Source organism: Convolutriloba macropyga, chromosome 1, assembly GCF_964194025.1.
Source record: "Convolutriloba macropyga chromosome 1, txConMacr16.3, whole genome shotgun sequence".
Lineage (NCBI taxonomy): Eukaryota > Metazoa > Xenacoelomorpha > Acoela > Convolutidae > Convolutriloba > Convolutriloba macropyga.
Genome location: NC_134468.1, coordinates 54,921,664 through 54,942,870, shown reverse-complemented (window position 1 = coordinate 54,942,870; position 21,207 = coordinate 54,921,664). Strand labels below are relative to the sequence as shown.

The 21,207-nt window shown below is 36.2% G+C and overlaps 1 protein-coding gene across 2 annotated transcripts in view; it reads left to right on the top strand.

The window, feature by feature from the left end:
- LOC142340425 (uncharacterized) overlaps nt 1–13,239 on the top strand; it is a 65,230-nt gene extending 51,991 nt beyond the window's left edge. For both annotated transcript variants that reach the window (XM_075391010.1, XM_075391004.1), the window contains exons 17-20: nt 3,150–3,288; nt 3,672–3,957; nt 11,487–11,536; nt 11,768–13,239. In XM_075391010.1, coding sequence (XP_075247125.1) covers nt 3,150–3,288; nt 3,672–3,957; nt 11,487–11,536; nt 11,768–11,936 — 644 coding nt within the window. In that variant the 3' untranslated portion in view covers nt 11,937–13,239. The remainder of the gene's footprint in view (nt 1–3,149; nt 3,289–3,671; nt 3,958–11,486; nt 11,537–11,767) is intronic.
- The last annotated feature ends 7,968 nt before the right edge of the window (nt 13,240–21,207 follow it).

Sequence of the window (21,207 nt, the reverse complement as noted above, 5' to 3'; positions counted from 1 at the left end):
GAATAAAGAAAGAAAGTGCAAGATGCGTGACGCTATTTTGTGCCGTTATTCAATAATAAAGTGACTTTTGAATGGAAAGAGCGTGATGTGATGTTTGTTGCTGATGTAACTCGACTGACGTAAAATGATTAGTTGAGGGAGTTGAATTGGAACAAATTTTCAATGCTATTCATCATTCTCAGCTTGCCTCAAATCCGATGCCACTAAATGCAATGAATGCACTTCTGTTAAATCTTGTCTATTGCTATTTATTGAGCCGAGTTTAAATGTTATCTAGTGATAGCAGAGAGAAAATTTAGTGTTTAAATATTCGGCTATTATTTTGTGCTGTTAGACATCGATATAAAATAGCAAATGGTGCGTAGGTGTATTTGAGGTATTTAAATTTGACCTCAATTTTGAATAATTATTGTTCCGCTAAAATGAAGCCCCAAATCTCTTTGGCTGACGTCTGCTTGCAGCACTATAGTGCCCTAGAACCACCTAAATGATTGTAAACAATCGCTCATTGTTCCACAACAACAAGATTTTGAACTTTTCAAATGAACTTTTTATTTTCGGATCGCCTTTTAAAGCCCTTTCGGATCGCCATTCTAAGCTGAGCAGCGTTTTTAAAAAAATGTTTGTTTTTTGGTAAAATCAAATTTCAGCCAAGTACCATGGCCCGGTTAACTCTTTTAATTAACCCTTCAAAGCCAAATTTCTCTGAAACAGAGTTTAATATTTTAGACCTTTCTCATTCTAACAGTTTTAGTTTTCAATTTAATTAATTTTAGTGGAATATTGAACTCTAATTCCTTCGTCGGAAGCCCCCTATTGAGATTAGAGCCCTCCTCTTTCAAACTTGCTGTAATCGCCCCCACACGCACGTGTCAGTAATTCCTCCGTCGTCAGTCGGCTACACTCTTTTAAAAACATCAATCTAAATCGGAAAAAACTTAATGAAATATAGCAAGAAGGGAATAAATATAACATATTCCCACATTCACTTTTGAAAGCATAACATATCGAAATTGATATTTCAGAAACGTTTGTTTTCGCAGCAAACATTGTTTTGATCAAGGTGCCACGACAAACGCTAAAGTTTAGCTGAATATGAAACAGAAACAACAGGGAAAATAGTTTAGTTTTTAGAGGAAGCTAAAAACCTGAGTAACCTTCAATTACGAAATATTTAGTTGCTCTTAAAATATGATAAATTTTCTCAAGAGAGTTTTCTTAAAACGTGTTGTAATAAACACGGGCCGTTTAAGTTTGAATACTTTTGCATTATCGACGATTTTGATTTGGTTTGATCAGTCTTTCCCTATAACCCTTTGAGAAATTAAATTTTTTAACAATTCAAAGACTTCAATGACTTCTGATTCGAAATTAGCTATCTGTTTTAAATACTCTCTAATTTTTCAGCACGATAGTTTTCATAATTCTTTCGGTTATCATATCTGTTTGATTAATTCATAAACATAGCAGGAAGTCCTGGAATAGAATTCAAAGAAAGAAAAACAACAAAACATGCTATTCTGACTGACTGATTGATTTCATTAGGACTGACGTGTTTGTTAACGACAAAGGAAGTGGGTTTACGTAATTGTGATAAGGATTTAAGATGCTATTTCGAAACTCTGGTTTCAAAGTAATCAAAACTCATGTTAATACACAGATTGAGGTAAGAAGTTTAGTGACGCACCCACACCACACGGTAAAGTCGTTACAACAAAAATTACTATGCAAAGCTGAAGTGTGCGCAAATTTGGCATTCAAAACGGTTGGAGTCTCAATTATTCTAAAACATGCTAATTTTGATAGCTTTAAATTAAAAAAAAATAAGCCTTGAAAAGGCATATGATACTAATTTATGCCAAAGTTACAGTAAAAAACATGTGATTCAAGCAATAAAGAGCTCAGTTTTCTTCAAATCGTGAGAAATGTTTTTCTATGTGACAACACTGACTTATTGATAAAGTTTTGGTAGCTTATATGACTGTGAAGTTCAAATAACTCTTTGAGGCGCTTGTAAAAATAGCAACAGGATTTGGCTGTAGTTTTGACTTTAATATTCTGAGAACGAGTATTGTTAATATATGAGCATCAAATTTAAAAAATTGAAGCTCTTAAAATATCAATTTTGATAGAACCTTTAGCAATGTACAAGGGTCAAAAGGACGACGATATAATTTGATAGAGAGCATTTTACACCCTTTAATGGTTTTTGGGTTTTGAGAGAGACGAAACGTTCATCGATGATGCTTTTTAAAAATAAGTTTTTAAAGATTTAATTCTGTAAATTGTTTCGTGAAAAAAACTACGTTGAAATTGTTAAGATCTCAGTGTAGTCCAAAAAAATTAAAATGCAAAATGTGTGATTGTTAATTGATGTTAAGTTAAGTTGTGCATGCGGAAAAAGTGCATGCTATCATTAAAATTTCTCTTGGTTTTTGAGGTGCGATATGAAAAATATTTGTATAGTTATTTTTTAAGATCTTCTTAAACAATTAGCAATTTATAGACCGATCTCAATTGTTGTCTTCCCTGCTTATCAAGATTTAAAGAAAAATTTTAAACGAACTGAACATTGGATGAAAAGTGAGGTTAACACATGTTAGGGACGAGTTAAGAATTCAAAATGTCTAAAAATTGGCTTCTTAAAAAAGCAACCTTTTTGCATTTTTGTACTATATGGAGACCCTGAAAAAACAATTAGATACCTGTTTTTCAAAGATTTCCTTGAAATAGCAGTTAGTTGCCGTATATGATTAAATTGGACCCAATTTTTTGCTAAATTTGATCAAAAATTAGGCTAAATTGCCTGAAATTTAGGGTAGAAAAGGCTCAACATTTTAATCCAAAAAATTAAAAATCCTGAAATTTCTTATAGTGAAATTCTAGACCCATAGTGCTCCAAATTGATGATACATATGCTATCATGGGATGCCCTCGAAAAAATTTGAAAACTGTCTGAACAAAAAAAAAGTGGGGCTAGCTTAAAGTTCTCCCATTTTTTTTTTTCAAAAATGTGGAACAAAAAAGTTTTTGTGAAATTCAATTTCAGGGCCAAATTTTTTTTATTACTTTTTGTTATATTGTGTAGATCCATGTGCTCTTGGCATTGCAGTGTTTGTATTTCTATTGATTGCTTTGTTTATTGACAGGAGGTGGATCAGCCAAGAGGCGCCAGTCTCCAAAGGGTGGAGGTGGTGGTGGATCGATGATGGTAAATGGAGGAAAAAGAGTGCACCATCCTCCCACTTCAGTCATGCCCACAACTTCGGCCTTCTCTAACTTCGCCCAGTATGTTTTTTTAGTTATCCTAATGTAGCAGTACATAAAACAGGCAACAGTCAGAAAATTTTATGCCCAAGTTTTTTGTTTCTATTCGCTGACGGTATAAGAGTTATGTTGATTATTTAAAATAAAAGTTTTGGCTCTGTATTGAATCAAAGCATCAACCACCAGTATTTCATGTTTAAGCTTGAGTAATTTTGTTACTGAGAAATGACATCAGTATCAATTTTTTACAACCCCGAACCATGCACTACGATATGCTGCATATATTACAGATATACATGCAGCTCTGCTGTCGTATGGAAAAATAAAGGTGGAGTAAATAAAAATATAAATAATGGTCGATTTTTGTCCAGACGTGACTCAATAATTGTTTATTGAATTTGCAGAGTTATCAAGACAACTGAGGCAACATCCGCTAGTTTTTCTGCTGGGTCAAGTAGCATGACAACAGCCACAGTCACTGGTACCAGTCTGAAAGGGAAGAATGGCTTCCCAGCTATGGATGGGACAAGCATGTCAGTGGGGGGTGGTGGTGGTGCGGGCAGCGGGAATAAAGTGTTGAGCACGTGGGCTAGTGCCCTCTCAACCACAAGTGTCACCTCATCATCTGCCTCTTCTGTCAACTCCATGTTCCAACAGTTTCAGAAGCAGGCCAGAGAGCGAAGCCAATTTGTTAGTTAACAAACAATCGCACCTTTTTAAACGCACACTTTTATGCTCGGAACTCAATTAGTACGGAATTCAATTCCATAGCGTTTCAGTCGGCAATGTTTGCACTAACTACATTCTCTGTGTTGCGGTAGGGGTATTGTTGATCGTGTACTTTCTTGTAGCTTGGGTTCTCCATTAAATTTTCTTGAGTATTTTTTACACCTCAAAAGGCTCAAAGCAGCTACTTTGTTTTGTGAATTCTACGTCCAAGTGAAAGAATTTTTGCTGGTATTGTCCTTGTATATAGAACGCAAAACCCCTAACTCTCTCCCACACCTGGCCCGTGCAAATCATCTGAGGAAAATAGTATGGGATTGTTTTAATAAACTCTCCGTGCGATAACAGCATAACGTACCGACGAAATAAGTTGCTAGCACCCGTAACAGAATACACCCGTAGCCGAAAATAGTACGAAAATCTAACAAAATCTAGCGAATACAAAGGCAAAGCTCTTATAAGGGATTTAGACTACCGTTTTCCGCCACTCTTTTCTCCACTCTGTTGCTATATGCAGATGTGCGAATAAGTAGTCTCATCATCTATGCAGCTACGTAAGTCAAGGAACTTGTGATCGCAGAGAGAAGTGATTGAAAAAATAACCACAAGGTTGTAATCGTACTAGTTATTCTACAACTTCTCAATAGCGATAACAAATTAGCGGTTAAATTCATTATTCACTCGTCATCGCTCTTTTTATCGACCTATCTGCATTTATTGGCAAAAAGGCTTAACTCGGCGAATGGTGCTAAATTCCAGCTTTCGCTTGTTTTACATGAATTGACAGATTTTTAGGTAGTTTTAATCTCTAATTCTTTAAAATTAACATCAGGCTTACAGAAAATCTCAATATATTGCCTGTTTTTGGTACGCAGCAATGAGCTGAGTGTCGGAGGAGTCCGTTCCACGTGATTATGAATCTATTTGGGTTACAAATCTAACTCGAAACTTAACTTAAACTTAAGAAATTGTAAAGCTTAACTTACCAAAGCAAATGCCAGGCAACGTTTACTTACTTTTCTTTTTTACTTAACAAATGCCAGGCGCAGTTGATTCAAAGTAAGAAAGTTGTTGAAATGAACCAAGCTAAGTTTAGCTGACAAGATCAATATCTTGTTGATTTTGATGCGCTCTGATTTAGATATTTTTAAATAGCTGTAAGTTATCTGATGTTGAACTTCCCCATCCCCGTTTTTGAGTGCTTATTGGTTCCAAACACCTCCGGAAATTTCTAATTAACTGACCCTGTTGGGTCAAAATCTATCTTAATTTTTCTCGTTGATAAGGGGAATATATACGGACAATTGTTGAGCCTTTTTCCTTAGATCGATCCTGTAAATCTCTTAGTTTGCTTTAAAAATTATTTTGTTAATCTCTCATTCTTGAGTATTTCATTCTTCTAACTTAGCGTGTTCGAGCACGCAGTGATGCAGACGAAGAAGCTCTAAAAATCATCACTGGAGACAGAAGAGCCGCCCAAGCCGTTGCCCGAGGGAGCCAGCAACGAAGATGAGAAGGCCCACGAAGTGAGACAGGATAGATATGAGAATGCAGCAGAATTCAAGGGCAAGGAAAACAATGTGTGGTGCCATTTGGCACTAAATCTTTGATGCAACAACCCTCATGCTTAGGAGACATGTTGGTGATGATGGCGCTGGAGATGGACCAGAGGCTTGAAAGTTTTTGCTAGAGAATTCGCAGCGGAGACCCCAACAGTGGTGACTTTGGTGGTATACCTGGCTCGACTGCAACTTTGAGGAATCTGAAGATATTGGCAGCGTATTAATCAGAGGATAGAAGCTACTCACAAGAAAACAAGAACCAGGAGAACCATTATCACAGGAACTCTTCAATGCGTTGCTCCTCAATTGTCTGCCATTGAGGTATGAAATTTTGGTCAAACAAGAGAGCTTCACAGAGTTGAGCGGAAGGCTTGCTTAACCTTAAGAGTTGAGCAAAAGGCATGCAAAAGAAAGAAGCGAACAAGCGTGAGTTAGTTGCAATGGGTCCAAGATTGACTACAACAGTCAAAGATTACCTGGTGGCTCTTACCCAGTCAGGCCACCAGGCATGCTAATTGAAATTGTGTTCACAGATCACTTATTGACGATTCTTGATGCGTTCTTGGGTTTTGTACCCATTGAATCGTGTTCAGCAACGCAAACAGAGAAGCCTGTGAATTGGAAGGCAGATGTTGTATGAGGATCATCATACCTATGAGCAGAGGGGACATCCAATGCGAACTCGAATGTTCTGTGTGCCTGACTAATCTTCAAACCTTCTCTCGATTTCAAGTTGCTCTAAGTTGGGACAGCTTCACGCTCAAATGAGAAAACAGCTGCATGCAACTCAACAAAGGGTCTCGGGTAGAGCTAATCCCGGTCTCAAGATGCGAAGAATGGAGATATTGCTTTGCTTTCGAGAGAGAGAGAGAGAGAGAGAGAGAGAGAGAGAGAGAGAGAGGGAGAGAGGAAACAGCTGCATGAAACTCCGCAAGGGAACTCGGACAAAAAATATTACGAGAGAACAGTTAAATGCTTTCAAACGAATTTTTTAGCAATCTTTGTCCTGTGATGTTCAATGCGATTTTCTGCTTGACCGACTTTTTTGTCTGACCCTTTCTCCGTCTGAATTTTTTCCGCTCAAAGACAGATTAACATTAGATATACAGGTAAACCCCGTAGGGTAGCAAGTGGCTGAGCAGCTGTCCTAGATCATTACGCCTTTCTGTTCTATAAGTATGCGATTCAACAAGACAAATTGATGGTTTGAAGGGCGGTTCTTAGGATTTGATCCACAGACTTAAACCCTCTCACTTCAAGCCGTCCGCCAGTCCCTACCCCCTGTAAATCGTTGCACCAGCAACACCGCGCGGTTGGAAGTCCTCTGATGAAAAACTTTAGTCGGTTGTTTTGTTTCACTTTCACTGCTGCATTCTTTAATTAGAGACGAGTTCCAACAGCTTGACGCTGGACAGTGCAGAAGTAGCACAGAATAGTCAGGAATGCACCAGTGACAGTTGGGGAACTCAAATAAATATGCGATATGTGTTCATTGGCCAAGATCACAGACTCCAGTTCCAATTGCAGAAACTCATGCAGACGGTAAGCTGGACAGTGTTAACAGATGTAATGGGACCTTTCAGAGTTGTCTTTTTCAGGCTTCCCATTTTGCCTTGTGTTCACAGACCAATACACAAAGTTTGTTTTTAGACTTGCTGGAAGCAACGAGTGATGTACTTGCCAATCTGAAGTTTTTTGTTCTCAATTTGGGGACGCCCAAGAAGCTGAGACAAGGCAGTGCAAAGGTGTTTATCTCAGAACAATTCAAGAGGCATTGTTTAGACGCAGCCATTCTACAGGAGACGCCACAACATAATGGGTTAACTGAGAGGTACAATAAGACATGGCAGGAGATGCTTGCTCATTGAATACGGACTTCCCAATTTGTTTGAGACGAAAAGATGCCCAGGAGAGATGATGAGAGTTCCGAAACCTGTTTTTTGGTTGCATAGTATCGATCAGGAAGAGATAGAGAAGTGAGCAAACTTGAACGGAAAGGGAATTGAAAGGGAACAGAAAGTGATTATACTGGGACACGAGATACCTGGTGTATATACCCATCACACGCAAAGTAATGGGCTGTTCAAGATGTGATCTTTGAGAGTCTGAAGTAGGCGCAATCCCTGAGAAGGGAACTGACCCACGAGAAGAGGGTGCATAGCATCTGGAAACCTGCCAAACAGATGTGTACGAGCACGATGTGTACCAGCAAGGCAGGCTATATTTACAGCAATCAAAAAATAGCATGACGCGGATAGTGTAGACACTCATAGATTGCAACATCGAGGGGAGAGACAGAGCTCAGATTCTGAAGAGGAAACATATGAGGAAGAACCTTTCGCTTTCATGAATCGACGGGACTCAAGATCACTTGAGTAATAGAGGACTTATCAACCGCAGAGACCGTAGGCTTCAGTGATGATGCTCAGATCAAGGGGACAGAGCTGAGCGCACAATTGCCTGACCAGGGATTATTCCGCAATTTCATGGAGAGGTCAAAACTCATCTTGCTATGACTGAGATTGACTCTGTGACGCCAAGTGAAATGATGAGATGGACCAATGGTACCGGGCAACGAAGGACGAGGTCGGGGCCCTTCAAGACAACGAGCATTAGAGCCTAATGAGATTATCTACAGATAGGGACGTTATTGAGCTAATGGGTCTACAACTTGAAACTGGGACCCAGTAGTCAAGATTGCAAGTACAAAGCACGAAGATTCGTGGCAAATGGCTTCAAACTGTTCTATAACTGGACTACTTTCAGACTTGCTCCATTAGGCAAGCCGGGTACATTCTCGGTTTGGTTTCAGCTTTCTTTGAAGCAAGGCCATGTGATGCAACAAATAGATTTCAAGGCGACTTTCGTGCACTTAACATATTGCAGAAATGCACCTTGATCAACCTCAACGGATTGTGAAGCAAGAACAAGATGGGAAACGTTATTAAGCTGATTGTATAATTCAGTTTTGATTTAAAGCAGGCAGCTAGCAAACGGTACAAGGAACTGGCGAACTTTATACTGACAGATTCACCAGAAGCAGGAACGACCATTGTTTGTGTTTGCACGAGCAGAAACGGATGCTTGAACTTTTCACTTTCTTCTGTGTTGACGACATCATTGTGGACTCGAGAAACACTACAGTGATCTCCGACACCATGGAGCTAGAATCTACGTCTTGTGGATTATAGAGGAAGGCTTCACTGGTTTCCAGGAGTACAGATCCGAAGAGAGGTTTTGGTCACAGTTGAGCATGAGCGCTACATAGAAAATGTTGCGCAATTTCAAATGATTGATTACAAAACCCCAAAAACTCAAGCCGACTTGAACTTCAATCAGCACAGAATGGGATGAAGAAATGAATCAGAGATTATACAGCAGCTTGGTGGGATCACTTCTTCATCAAGCAAAACAGAAAAGGCGAGAAATCGTTTTCACATTTAATATTTTTTGAGATTTGTGAAACCCGCAAATCAACACTGGCAATGTGAAAAACGAATGGTGGGATTTCTGATGAATGATTTCAAATCAAGGCCCAATTAATTATAGATCCTATTTACAACAAAATGAGGACAAATGAATATATTTTATGTCTTCAGTGAAACGATCATGATTCTTTTGGCTTTGACAATGTGTTCTCGTAATCTTTACCTGATTTCTTTTGTTTTGCCTTAATTTGTTATTCTTTTTGCAGCCGGGTGACTTCGTCTTATTAATCATAGAACCAATTTTTTTCTTGAAGATTTATAACTAATCCCGTTTACGTGAATCCTGTGTTGTTATATGCTTTATGAGTTTGAACCGCATGTAGCCTGGTCTCAATAAATACAGGGTAAAAAAATATTCCAAGTGAAGTAGAAATAATTACTGTTTATATTGGTTTTATTTTTAACTAATGGGTTCCTGGCTTTCTTACTACAAAGTTTCATAAAAGTTTTTTGATTTTTGCATACATGCGTATAATTTACGTTGTTATTTGCTCCCTTTTCAATCTATTACATTAACGACAGGACGAATGGGCATTGAAAGAATGCGGAAAAGAACTTTAAAGATTTTAGTGGATAACGCAAAGTTTAATGGAATTTTTGTTTTTACCTAATTGTCGTTCCTTTTGTTGTTGACGGGATATTCTTGACAATGAGGGCTTTTAATTGCTTCCTGTAGATGTTGAAATTAATCGAATTAATGATCTCAGTTTATTGCTAACGGTTTTAATGACTTTCAAATAAAGTTTTTTCAAAGAGCAATTATTTTTCAACTTCCCAATATTTGATCTCATTAACGTCAACAAGTAACTTAATCTCAATACTGTCAGATTTCATCAACTTGCTGCTGCTCCAAACAATAATTTTGGTGTTGGTTAAGTTTTTACTGATGTCTTTTGGGCTTAGCAATGTCTTTTCATAAGAGTTTCGTGAGTTTTCGATACTGGTCAAATTTGTGGTTCCTTTCCTTTATTCGCAAAGAACCGTTACAAAGAAAAGCCAACTGAAATCAAAGGAGACCAAGGTGAAGAGTTCAAACCCTTTTTGTCAATACGTAGATTTTAAATGTTTTCAATGTCTTATAGCTGTAATGGCGTCAAAACTGTGGCTTCGATAAATTATTGTTGAAATTTTGAGTTCTGTCCTTACTTGTTGCTTTTCGTCTTCTTATGATTCATTCTCACTAATACCAAGCACAACTCTTTTCCTGAGAAGTTGCAAGTTGATCCGTTTTTTTGTTTTGATTTGAAAACTTGCTTTGTTGGATTGTTTTGAAAATTTGTTTTTAAAAAAAATTGGTGGATTTATGAGCTTTGTCACTTCTATCATAGATCATAGTTCGGTCTGTTTTGTAGTTTGGTTTCTGTAAGGACAGATTGCATCCTTGTTCTCCAGAACCAAAATCCAATCAGTGTATGGGTTTTCTCAACTAATGGTTTCTTGGCTTTGATACTACGCATTTTCATAAGTGTTTTTTTTTTAATATTTGCTTATTTCTGAGATTTTTGTTTCCTTGCTCTCCTATAACAACAATGGGGTGGCCCAGTTGGCGTTGAAAAAAGCGCCATTGACGATTTAGCGTTCTCCATGAATAGCCTATGTTTTAAACGGTTGCGATATCATTTTCTTTAAATTAGTTGATTTTTTTTAACGTTTGCCTTTTTTGTAATAGTCTGACATATAGGATAATGAGCGGTCTCAAGTCTTTCCTGTGAGGTTTAAATTAACCTTTGTAATTTGTTGAGGTGATACGTTTTGAATTTATTCGGTTTGATATTGGTTGTTTGAAATTGGTAATAACGTGTTTTTGAATGTTGCCCCTTTTTGCTCTGTGTCGACCTGTTACCGAGTCTCATTATGGACAGGTCTCATACCTGAGTAATGAAGAAAAGGTTAAATTGTTTAGTTCAAGATTTATCTGATTCCATTTTTGTTTTGTTTAGTATTTTTTTTTAATTATTTACATCGAGTTTTGGTCGTAACTAATGTTTACTTCTTGTTATTTTTGTTTTTTATTATTATCTCTAAGTGTAATAAGTAATTGAGTTTTGCTGTATCTATTCCATAACGGCATTGGCCTGATAAGTTTACTACCAAACGTGTTGCCAACTGGAGTTCAGACTGTTGGGAAAAAACTATTAAAAAAGAGTATTTTCTTATTTTTTGGAGCTCTACCTCTTCTTCTCCAGCTCAGTGGGACTATTAAATATCATGTCGATGTTGATGGTTCTTTCCCTTCTATTAGAGCGATCTGCCGGCTGTTGAATGATTTTCGAACGCTTTTCGAGATTTGCAATTGTTATTTTTCATGCGGTAACCTTGGGAACTGTCAATTGTCCGTTGAATCTCATAGATAATCAACAACTATTATTTTTTGTTGATCTGAAAGTGGGACACCCTCTTTTTGCAGAGAAGGGCACTTTGTCGATTGTAGTGTCTGTTTCAGGAGCAACAACTGAAGAACAAGGTCCAATCTGACTCAACTGCTGCCACCAAGTGAGTAGAATTCTTGGCAACTACCCCGAAATAAGTCTGACCACAATCCTGGTTAGAGTTTAGGTTCCGATAAGCGGATTTTTAAAAAATAGCAGCTAGGATTTGGGAGTTCCAAGTGGGTCGCAAAACAACTGAGTGTTCATTGCATTGTACATCGGAGTATAAATGTTCTTCAGAGTTGCACAAAATCAAAATGCAAATAGTGATATTGAAGTAGTGAAGTTGTTTCAGCAACCTAAAATGTTCCAACGCCCCTAATTTATCAGAGAGTGAAGATGAAATGGATGACGTGACGATAGGAGGTGGAGTTAAAAGATTTGGACCTACTCATGGACACGTAGTGGACCTGAATGAACAGATGAATCTGATCAACTCCTTTGAAAGCTCCACCACATCATAATATCACCCTTTTCAACTCAAATGTCAGATATGTCTATTCGCGGCATTCTGAAAATAGCTGATGGAGGCGCGAACTGAAAGCATCTATTCAATTGCGGAATTGGTCAGAGGAGCTTACTACCAACTTTGCTGATGAATTCAAACCATTTCAGACTGTTGGAAAAACGGTCTTGTAATTATAATCTTTCCTATTTTCGGTGCTCAACCTTTCTCTCCAAATCAGAGGGGCTATTAAATACTGTAACTGCAGTTGTGCCCACAGGAACCGCCGCTAGTGATACACAAAGGGCATCCATGACCTAAAGCGTTGTTCAACTATTTCTCGTCTCAATGCCAGTGCAATCTTATCTCAAATTGAGGACAGATTATATCCGTGTTTTGTCCGCTTTAAAAAGATAAAACCTAAAACACTTGCTTATATTACTTATTATAAATGTAATAGAACTTGTGGAACACTTACCTTTATATTCATACATACCACTGTAAATGATAAATCTCTCTATTTGTTATTCAGGATTTGATTTTCATGTAACATATTAGTTTCTAACATAGAATACAATACGTTAACGACCAACCAACTAGAAAAACCTTTACTTTTGGTTTTGGATAGCTCGTGTAACGAATAGCTTAACGTAGAGTCCTGTACAATTATTAGCTTAAAAGTAACAATTAATACCCTTAAAATAGAACCACCCTATCGAAACATCTTTTTGTGCTATAGGTATATTACCAGGAAAACTTGAAGAATCATTGTCTAGTTATGCAAACCCTTCCCCCTTTCTCTCATACCCCCACCCCCCCCCCCCCCCCCCCCCTCCTGAAAATGATCAATGATTTGGATGCAAATTTTAGAGGTGCTACTACTTTACATTGCAATTGGAGCATGTGCGTACTATCGCTAAGTCTTTTTGAATCGAGCATTTGATAAAGTTAATGACGTTTTGATATCACTGCAAATACTACATTGCTATGAACTAATTTTATTTTGTTCATAGTAATTTGTCGAGATAGACGTAATGTTAATTTCTGTTCTTTTCTACCCGTGAATTTAAATTCCTCAATGCAAGCGATAAAGTGAATAAACAAAAGTGATTTCTTTTTGAATGATACTCGACTGGTGCAAATTATTTTCTGTTTCTGTTGATTATATGTGTTGGTTAATGAAAGAAAGCATTAGTTGTTTATTTGACAGTTTGAACAAGAGTGTGAGTTCCCGTTTGTTATTGATGAAGTGACTTATACTGATACGTACATACCTACCTACATACCTTAAACATAAATTCAGAAATTAAAATTAAAATTCTCACTTTTCACTTGAGCGAGTGGTTGTCGATTTTGTATCTCAAAGGGGGCACTCAAAGGTTAGTCTACTTTGATATAGCAAAAGCCTTCGACACAAGGTTATGTCCGTTTGACTTGCCGAATATTTCTTGGATTCTTTTCTTAATTAACTGGTAGAAAGTACACCGTAGTGATAGGGAGAAATAGATAAACTTTTTTTATAAAAGGATGCCAAAAATGGAAGTACTTATAAGAACGTACAAAAGAAGTTGGATTAATTTTGTCGCATGATTGTGGGAATACCAAAACCTTGCTAATTGAAAAACGTACCAGAAACTTGCCCGTCTCAAAAGAGCCACACCGCAAGTCTCATCCGTTCGTTTTGAAGCCACTTCAATTGAAAGTTGCAAGCTCTCAGTACTTTATAATGGATCTAATATCTGGGAATCGCGAGTCTAACAAGAGATATTAACAGATGCCCGAGACCCCTGGACATAAAAATTATCAAAAAAATGAGCTCTAAAGACAAAGTAAGGTTGATGAAATACATGCTCAGAACAAAAAGGAGCTCTTGCCAGAGTACTTTGTTTCTTGTAGACAATAATTTTGCTCAGTTTTTTTTTACAAACGCGTGTTTTGTGATATGATTTATCTTAAAACACTCAATAACCTTCAACCACTACAGGCTGGTGAATTTTGAAAGATCTGGTATAGTCAGTCAATACTTAATGAAGGAGCAACACAGTAATGAATGATTAAGACATGATGGAAAAGCTATTCCATTTGGTTAAACGCGTCATTATTCCAGGAAACGTGAAAAACTTTCCACGAGCTATAATAGTCCGACCACAGGCCTACAAATTTACAATACTTTTTGCCAGCTAAATTTTAGACAGATGGGGCTTTTTTATTGAATCGACAAAAATTCAAACAAGTTAGCGCATATGTATGGTATTTGTTTGATTACCAGTATTAAGTTTTCACCTTTACCCTGAAGAACGGTCTACCAAAACTGTCGAAATCGAGGATGGCTTAAAAGAATTAAGTTATTGATAAATCCAGTGGATGATAAGATACTGTATTTTTCTGATGAAATTGGGAGAGACGTTAGAGCTGACAGGCAAGCAGCAGTCTTTTTAGTCTACTATGCGATCTTGACGTGCAGTGAGAACGCCACGCAAATGGTTAATTACTACGTGTTCTACAACAATATAGAATTGTAAACCTGAAACATGCAAAGAATCAGTTGCAAACGGGATTTCTGTTTCCACAGGTTCGACACAAAGGGGAAAAATGTCGTTGTTTACCTGCTCTGAAACTCTTGGGGAGAATTGGCAACTATTTGATGTAGGTACAAAAAATGAATACATCCAAACATTTTTCAGTAAAGACGTTGGAATAAAAAAGTTTCTTAGTGGCCGAGGAGAGAAAAAATATGGATGAATATTAAACTGAAGAAAATCAAAAGGAAACGTTCAAACAGACCTGCTTTTTCTTAGATTTTCAAGACACGTATATCTAGTTTTACTGTTCCGTTCTATAAACAATCATGAAAACAAGAAATCAAACCAAAAAAAAAATACGAAAGAAGCAAAACTAGTTGCAATAACTGACACTTCATTCAAGATGTTGAGGGGATAATGGAGTGCAAAGGTCTCTGTGCATTTCCAAAACAAAACTTAGCTATTTTGAATTTTTTACTAAATTTTAAATTTTCATTTATGCATCGTTTTCTAAAGTTATCTCAATTTTTTTTTTCAAAAAAGATATAATTTATCGTAACAAATTACGCAGTAACTTTACAACAATACCAGCTGGAGCCTTTTAAAAAATCGGATATAAACAATAAAATCGGATATGGTCCAGGAAAGATCAATTCAGATCAACGAAAGATCCAGACTTAACTGAAAATTTTATTCCATTTGTGCAAAATATTAATACAGGAAAAGTAAAATCTAGCTTTCGCACAGCTTTGATAATGCATTATTGTTGCACACAGATTTACAAATTTGCAAAACCTTAGCCAGCTAAATCTAACACAGCTGGGGGCTTTATTAGAGAATCGGCGAAAATTCGAACAAACCGCCCATATGGATGGTATTTGTCTAATTTCAAGCACTTTGTAAGCTTTCACATTTACCCTAAGGAAAAGGTAGGAAACTTGTCGGAATCGAGGTTGGTTTAAGAGAAAAATAGTGAGGATAAATCACGTGGATAAGTTACTTAATCTTTCTAATACAAGTTGGGAGAAATTTTAGAGCTGATAGGCAAACAGCAGACTAATTAGTCTACTATGGGATCTTAACGTACAGTGAGAACGCCATGCAAATGATGAAATACTACGTGTTCTACAACAATCTAGAATTGTAAACCTGAAATATGAAACGTTCAAAGAATCATTTGCAAACGGGATTTCTGTTTCCACAGGTTTGACACAGAGGCTAAAAATGTCGTTGATTACCTGTTCTCGAACTCTGGGGCAGAATTGTCAACTATTTGATGTTGGTACCAAAAATGAATACATCCAAACATTTTTCACAAAAAGACGTTGGAATAAAGAAGTTTCTTAGTGGCCAAGGAGAGAAATAAAAGTTGCATGAACGTTAAACTGAAGGAAATCAAAAAGGAAACGTTCAAACAGACCTGCTTTTTCTTAGATTTTCAAGACTCTTATATCTAAATTTACTGTTCTGTTCTACAAACAATCATGAAGCCAAGAAATCAAACCAAAAAAATACGAGAGAAGCAAAACTAGTTGCAATAACTGACATTTCATTCAATATGTTTAGGGATAATGGAGTGCAGAGGTCTCTGAGCATTTCAAAATCAAAATTTATCTATTTTGAATTTTTTAATACTTTTGAAATTTTCATTTATGCATTGTTTTCTAAAGTTATCTCAACTTTTTTTTCAAAAAAATATGATTTATCGTAACACATTACGCAGTAAATTTACACCAATACCAGCTGGAGCCTTTTAAAAAATCGGATAGAGTCAATAAAACTGGATACAGTCCAGGAAAGATCAAGTCAGATCAACGAAAGATCCAGACTTAACTGAAAATTTTATTCCATTTGTGCAAAATATTAGTACATGAAAAATAAAATCTAGTTTTCCCACAAAAGTTGATAATCCATTATCGTTGCACACAGATTTACAAAATTGGAAACCGTTAGCCAGCTAAATCTAACACAGCTGGGGGCTTTATTAGAGAATCGACGAAAATTCGAACAAACCGCCCATATGGATGGTATTTGTCTGATTTCAAGCACTTTGTAAGCTTTCACATTTACCCTAAGGAAAAGGTAGGAAACTTGTCGGAATCGAGGTTGGTTTAAGAGAAAAATAGTGAGGATAAATCACGTGGATAAGATACTTAATCTTTCTAATACAAGTTGGGAGAAATTTTAGAGCTGACAGGCAAACAGCAGTCTAATTAGTCTACTATGCGATCTTAACGTGCAGGAGAACGCCATGCAAATGATGAATTACTACGTGTTCTACAACAATCTAGAATTCTAAACCTGAAATATGAAACCTTCAAAGAATCATTTGCAAACGGGATTTCTGTTTCCACAGGTTTGACACAAAGGCTAAAAATGTCGTTGATTACCTGTTCTCGAACTCTGGGGCAGAATTGTCAACTATTTGATGTAGGTACCAAAAATGAATACATCCAAACATTTTTCACAAAAAGACGTTGGAATAAAGAAGTTTCTTAGTGGCCAAGGAGAGAAATAAAAGTTGCATGAACGTTAAACTGAAGGAAATCAAAAAGGAAACGTTCAAACAGACCTGCTTTTTTTTAGATTTTCAAGACTCTTATATCTAAATTTACTGTTCTGTTCTACAAACAATCATGAAGCCAAGAAATCAAACCAAAAAAATACGAGAGAAGCAAAACTAGTTGCAATAACTGACATTTCATTCAATATGTTTAGGGATAATGGTGTGCAAAGGTCTCTGAGCATTTCAAAATCAAAATTTATCTATTTTGAATTTTTTAATACTTTTGAAATTTTCATTTATGCATTGTTTTCTAAAGTTATCTCAACTTTTTTTTCAAAAAAATATGATTTATCGTAACACATTACGCAGTAAATTTACACCAATACCAGCTGGAGCCTTTTAAAAAATCGGATAGAGTCAATAAAACTGGATACAGTCCAGGAACGATCAAGTCAGATCAACGAAAGATCCAGACTTAACTGAAAATTTTATTCCATTTGTGCAAAATATTAGTACATGAAAAATAAAATCTAGTTTTCCCACAAAAGTTGATAATCCATTATCGTTGCACACAGATTTACAAAATTGGAAACCGTTAGCCAGCTAAATCTAACACAGCTGGGGGCTTTATTAGAGAATCGGCGAAAATTCGAACAAACCGCCCATATGGATGGTATTTGTCTGATTTCAAGCACTTTGTAATCTTTCACATTTACCCTAAGGAAAAGGTAGGAAACTTGTCGGAATCGAGGTTGGTTTAAGAGAAAAATAGTGAGGATAAATCACGTGGATAAGATACTTAATCTTTCTAATACAAGTTGGGAGAAATTTTAGAGCTGACAGGCAAACAGCAGTCTAATTAGTCTACTATGCGATCTTAACGTGCAGGAGAACGCCATGCAAATGATGAATTACTACGTGTTCTACAACAATCTAGAATTGTAAACCTGAAATATGAAACCTTCAAAGAATCATTTGCAAACGGGATTTCTGTTTCCACAGGTTTGACACAAAGGCTAAAATTGTCGTTGATTACCTGTTCTGAAACTCTGGGGGGAATTGTCAACTATTTGATGTAGGTACCAAAAATCAATACATCCAAACATTTTTCACAAAAAGACGTTGGAATAAAGAAGTTTCTTAGTGGCCAAGGATAGAAATAAAAGTTGCATGAACGTTAAACTGAAGGAAATCAAAAAAGAAACGTTCAAACAGACCTGCTTTTTCTTAGATTTTCAAGACTCTTATATCTAAATTTACTGTTCTGTTCTACAAACAATCATGAAGCCAAGAAATCAAACCAAAAAAAATACGAGAGAAGCAAAACTAGTTGCAATAACTGACATTTCATTCAATATGTTTAGGGATAATGGAGTGCAAAGGTCTCTGAGCATTTCAAAATCAAAATTTATCTATTTTGAATTTTTTAATACTTTTGAAATTTTTATTTATGCATTGTTTTCTAAAGTTATCTCAACTTTTTTTTCAAAAAAATATGATTTATCGTAACACATTACGCAGTAAATTTACACCAATACCAGCTGGAGCCTTTTAAAAAATCGGATAGAGTCAATAAAACTGGATACAGTCCAGGAAAGATCAAGTCAGATCAACGAAAGATCCAGACTTAACTGAAAATTTTATTCCATTTGTGCAAAATATTAGTACATGAAAAATAAAATCTAGTTTTCCCACAAAAGTAGATAATCCATTATCGTTGCACACAGATTTACAAAATTGGAAACCGTTAGCCAGCTAAATCTAACACAGCTGGGGGCTTTATTAGAGAATCGGCGAAAATTCGAACAAACCGCCCATATGGATGGTATTTGTCTGATTTCAAGCACTTTGTAAGCTTTCACATTTACCCTAAGGAAAAGGTAGGAAACTTGTCGGAATCGAGGTTGGTTTAAGAGAAAAATAGTGAGGATAAATCACGTGGATAAGATACTTAATCTTTCTAATACAAGTTGGGAGAAATTTTAGAGCTGACAGGCAAACAGCAGTCTAATTAGTCTACTATGCGATCTTAACGTGCAGGAGAACGCCATGTAAATGATGAATTACTACGTGTTCTACAACAATCTAGAATTGTAAACCTGAAATATGAAACCTTCAAAGAATCATTTGCAAACGGGATTTCTGTTTCCACAGGTTTGACACAAAGGCTAAAATTGTCGTTGATTACCTGTTCTGAAACTCTGGGGGGAATTGTCAACTATTTGATGTAGGTACCAAAAATCAATACATCCAAACATTTTTCACAAAAAGACGTTGGAATAAAAAAGTGTCTTAGATTTTCAAGACTCTTATATCTAGTTTTACTGTTCCGTTCTACAAACAATCATGAAGCCAAGAGATCAAACCAAAAAATACGAGAGAAGCGAAACCAGTTGCAATAACTGACATTTCATTCAAGATGTTTAGGGATAATGGAGTGCAAAGGTCTCTGAGCATTTCCAAAACAAAATTCAGCTATTTTGAATTTTTTAATACATTTGAAATTTTCATTTATGCATTGTTTTCTAAAGTTATCTCAACTTTTTTTTCAAAAAAGATATGATTTATTGTAACACATTACGCAGTAAATTTACACCAATACCAGCTGGAGCCTTTTAAAAAATCGGATAGAGTCAATAAAATTGGATATAGTCCAGGAAAGATCAAGTCAGATCAACGAAAGATCCAGACTTAACTGAAAATTTGATTCCAATTGTGCAAAATATTAATACAGGAAAAGTAAAATTTAGCTTTCGCACAAACTTAGATAATCCATTATTTTTGCACACAGATATACAAATTTGGAAATCCTTAGCCAGCCAAACCTAACACAGCTTGGGGCTTTATTAGTGAATCGGCGAAAAATGAAACAAACAGCCTACATTGATGGTGTTTGACTCATTGCAAGCGCATTGTAAGTTTCCACATTTACCCGATGGAAAAAGTAGCAAATTTGTCGGAATCGATGTTGGCTTAAGATATTAAAATTGAGAATAAATCGCGTGGATAAGATACTTAATCTTATTAATACAAGTTGGGAGAAAAGTTAGAGCTGAAAGGCAAGCAGCAGTCTTTTTAATCTACTATGCGATCTTGACCTGCAGTGAGAACGCCACCCAAATGATAAATTACTACGTTTTCTTCAACAATCTAGAATTGTCAACCTGAAACATGAAAACTTCAGAGAATCTTTTGCCAACAAGATTTTTGTTTCCACAGGTTCGACACAAAGGGGGAAAATGTCATTTTTTACCTGCTCCGAAACTCTTGGGAATAACTTTCAACTATTTGATGTAGGCACCAAAAGTGAATACATCCAAACAGTTGTCACGAAAAGACGTTTGAGTAAAAAGGTTTCTTAGTGGCCGAGGAGAGAGATATAAGATGAAAATTAATCTGAAGGAAATCAAAAAGGGAACGTTCAAACAGAACAGCTTTTTCTTAGATTTTCAAGACACTGATATCTCGTTTTACTGTTCCGTTCCAGAAACAATCATGAAACCAAGAAATCAAACCTAAAAAATACGCGAGAAGCAGAACTAGTTGCAATAACTGACACTTCATTCAAGATATTCATTTCTGCATTGTTTTCTTCTTAAGTTATCTCAACTTTTTTTCTTCAAAAAAGATATGATTTATCATTACAAATTACGCAGTAACTTTACACCAAAACCAGCTGGAGCTTTCTAAAAAATCGGATAGAGTCAATAAAATTGGACATAGTCCAGGAAAGATCAAGTCAGATCAACGAAAGATCCAGACTTAACTGAAAATTTTGTTCCATTTGTGCATAATATTAATACAGGAAAAGTAAAATTTAGCTTTTGCACAAACTTAGACAATCCATTTTTGTTGCACACAGATTTACAAAATTGGAAACCCTTAGCCAGCTAAATCTAACACAGCTTGGGGCTTTATTAGTGAATCGGCAAAAATTCAAACAAACAGCCCATATGGATGGTATTTGTCTGATTTCAAGCACTTTGAAAGTTTTCTCATTTACCCTAAGGAAAACGTAGCAAATTTGTCGGAATCTCGGTTGGCTTAAAAGTATAATATTAAGGATAAATCACGTGGGTAACATACTTAATCTTTCTAATACAAATTGGGAGAATTGTTAGAGCTGTCAGACTAGCAGCAGTCTATTTAGTCTACTATGCGATCTTGACATGCAGTGAGAACGTCAAGCAAATAATATAATACTACGCGTTTTGCAACTGAATATAGATTTTCCAACCTGAATAATGAAACCCTCAAAGAAT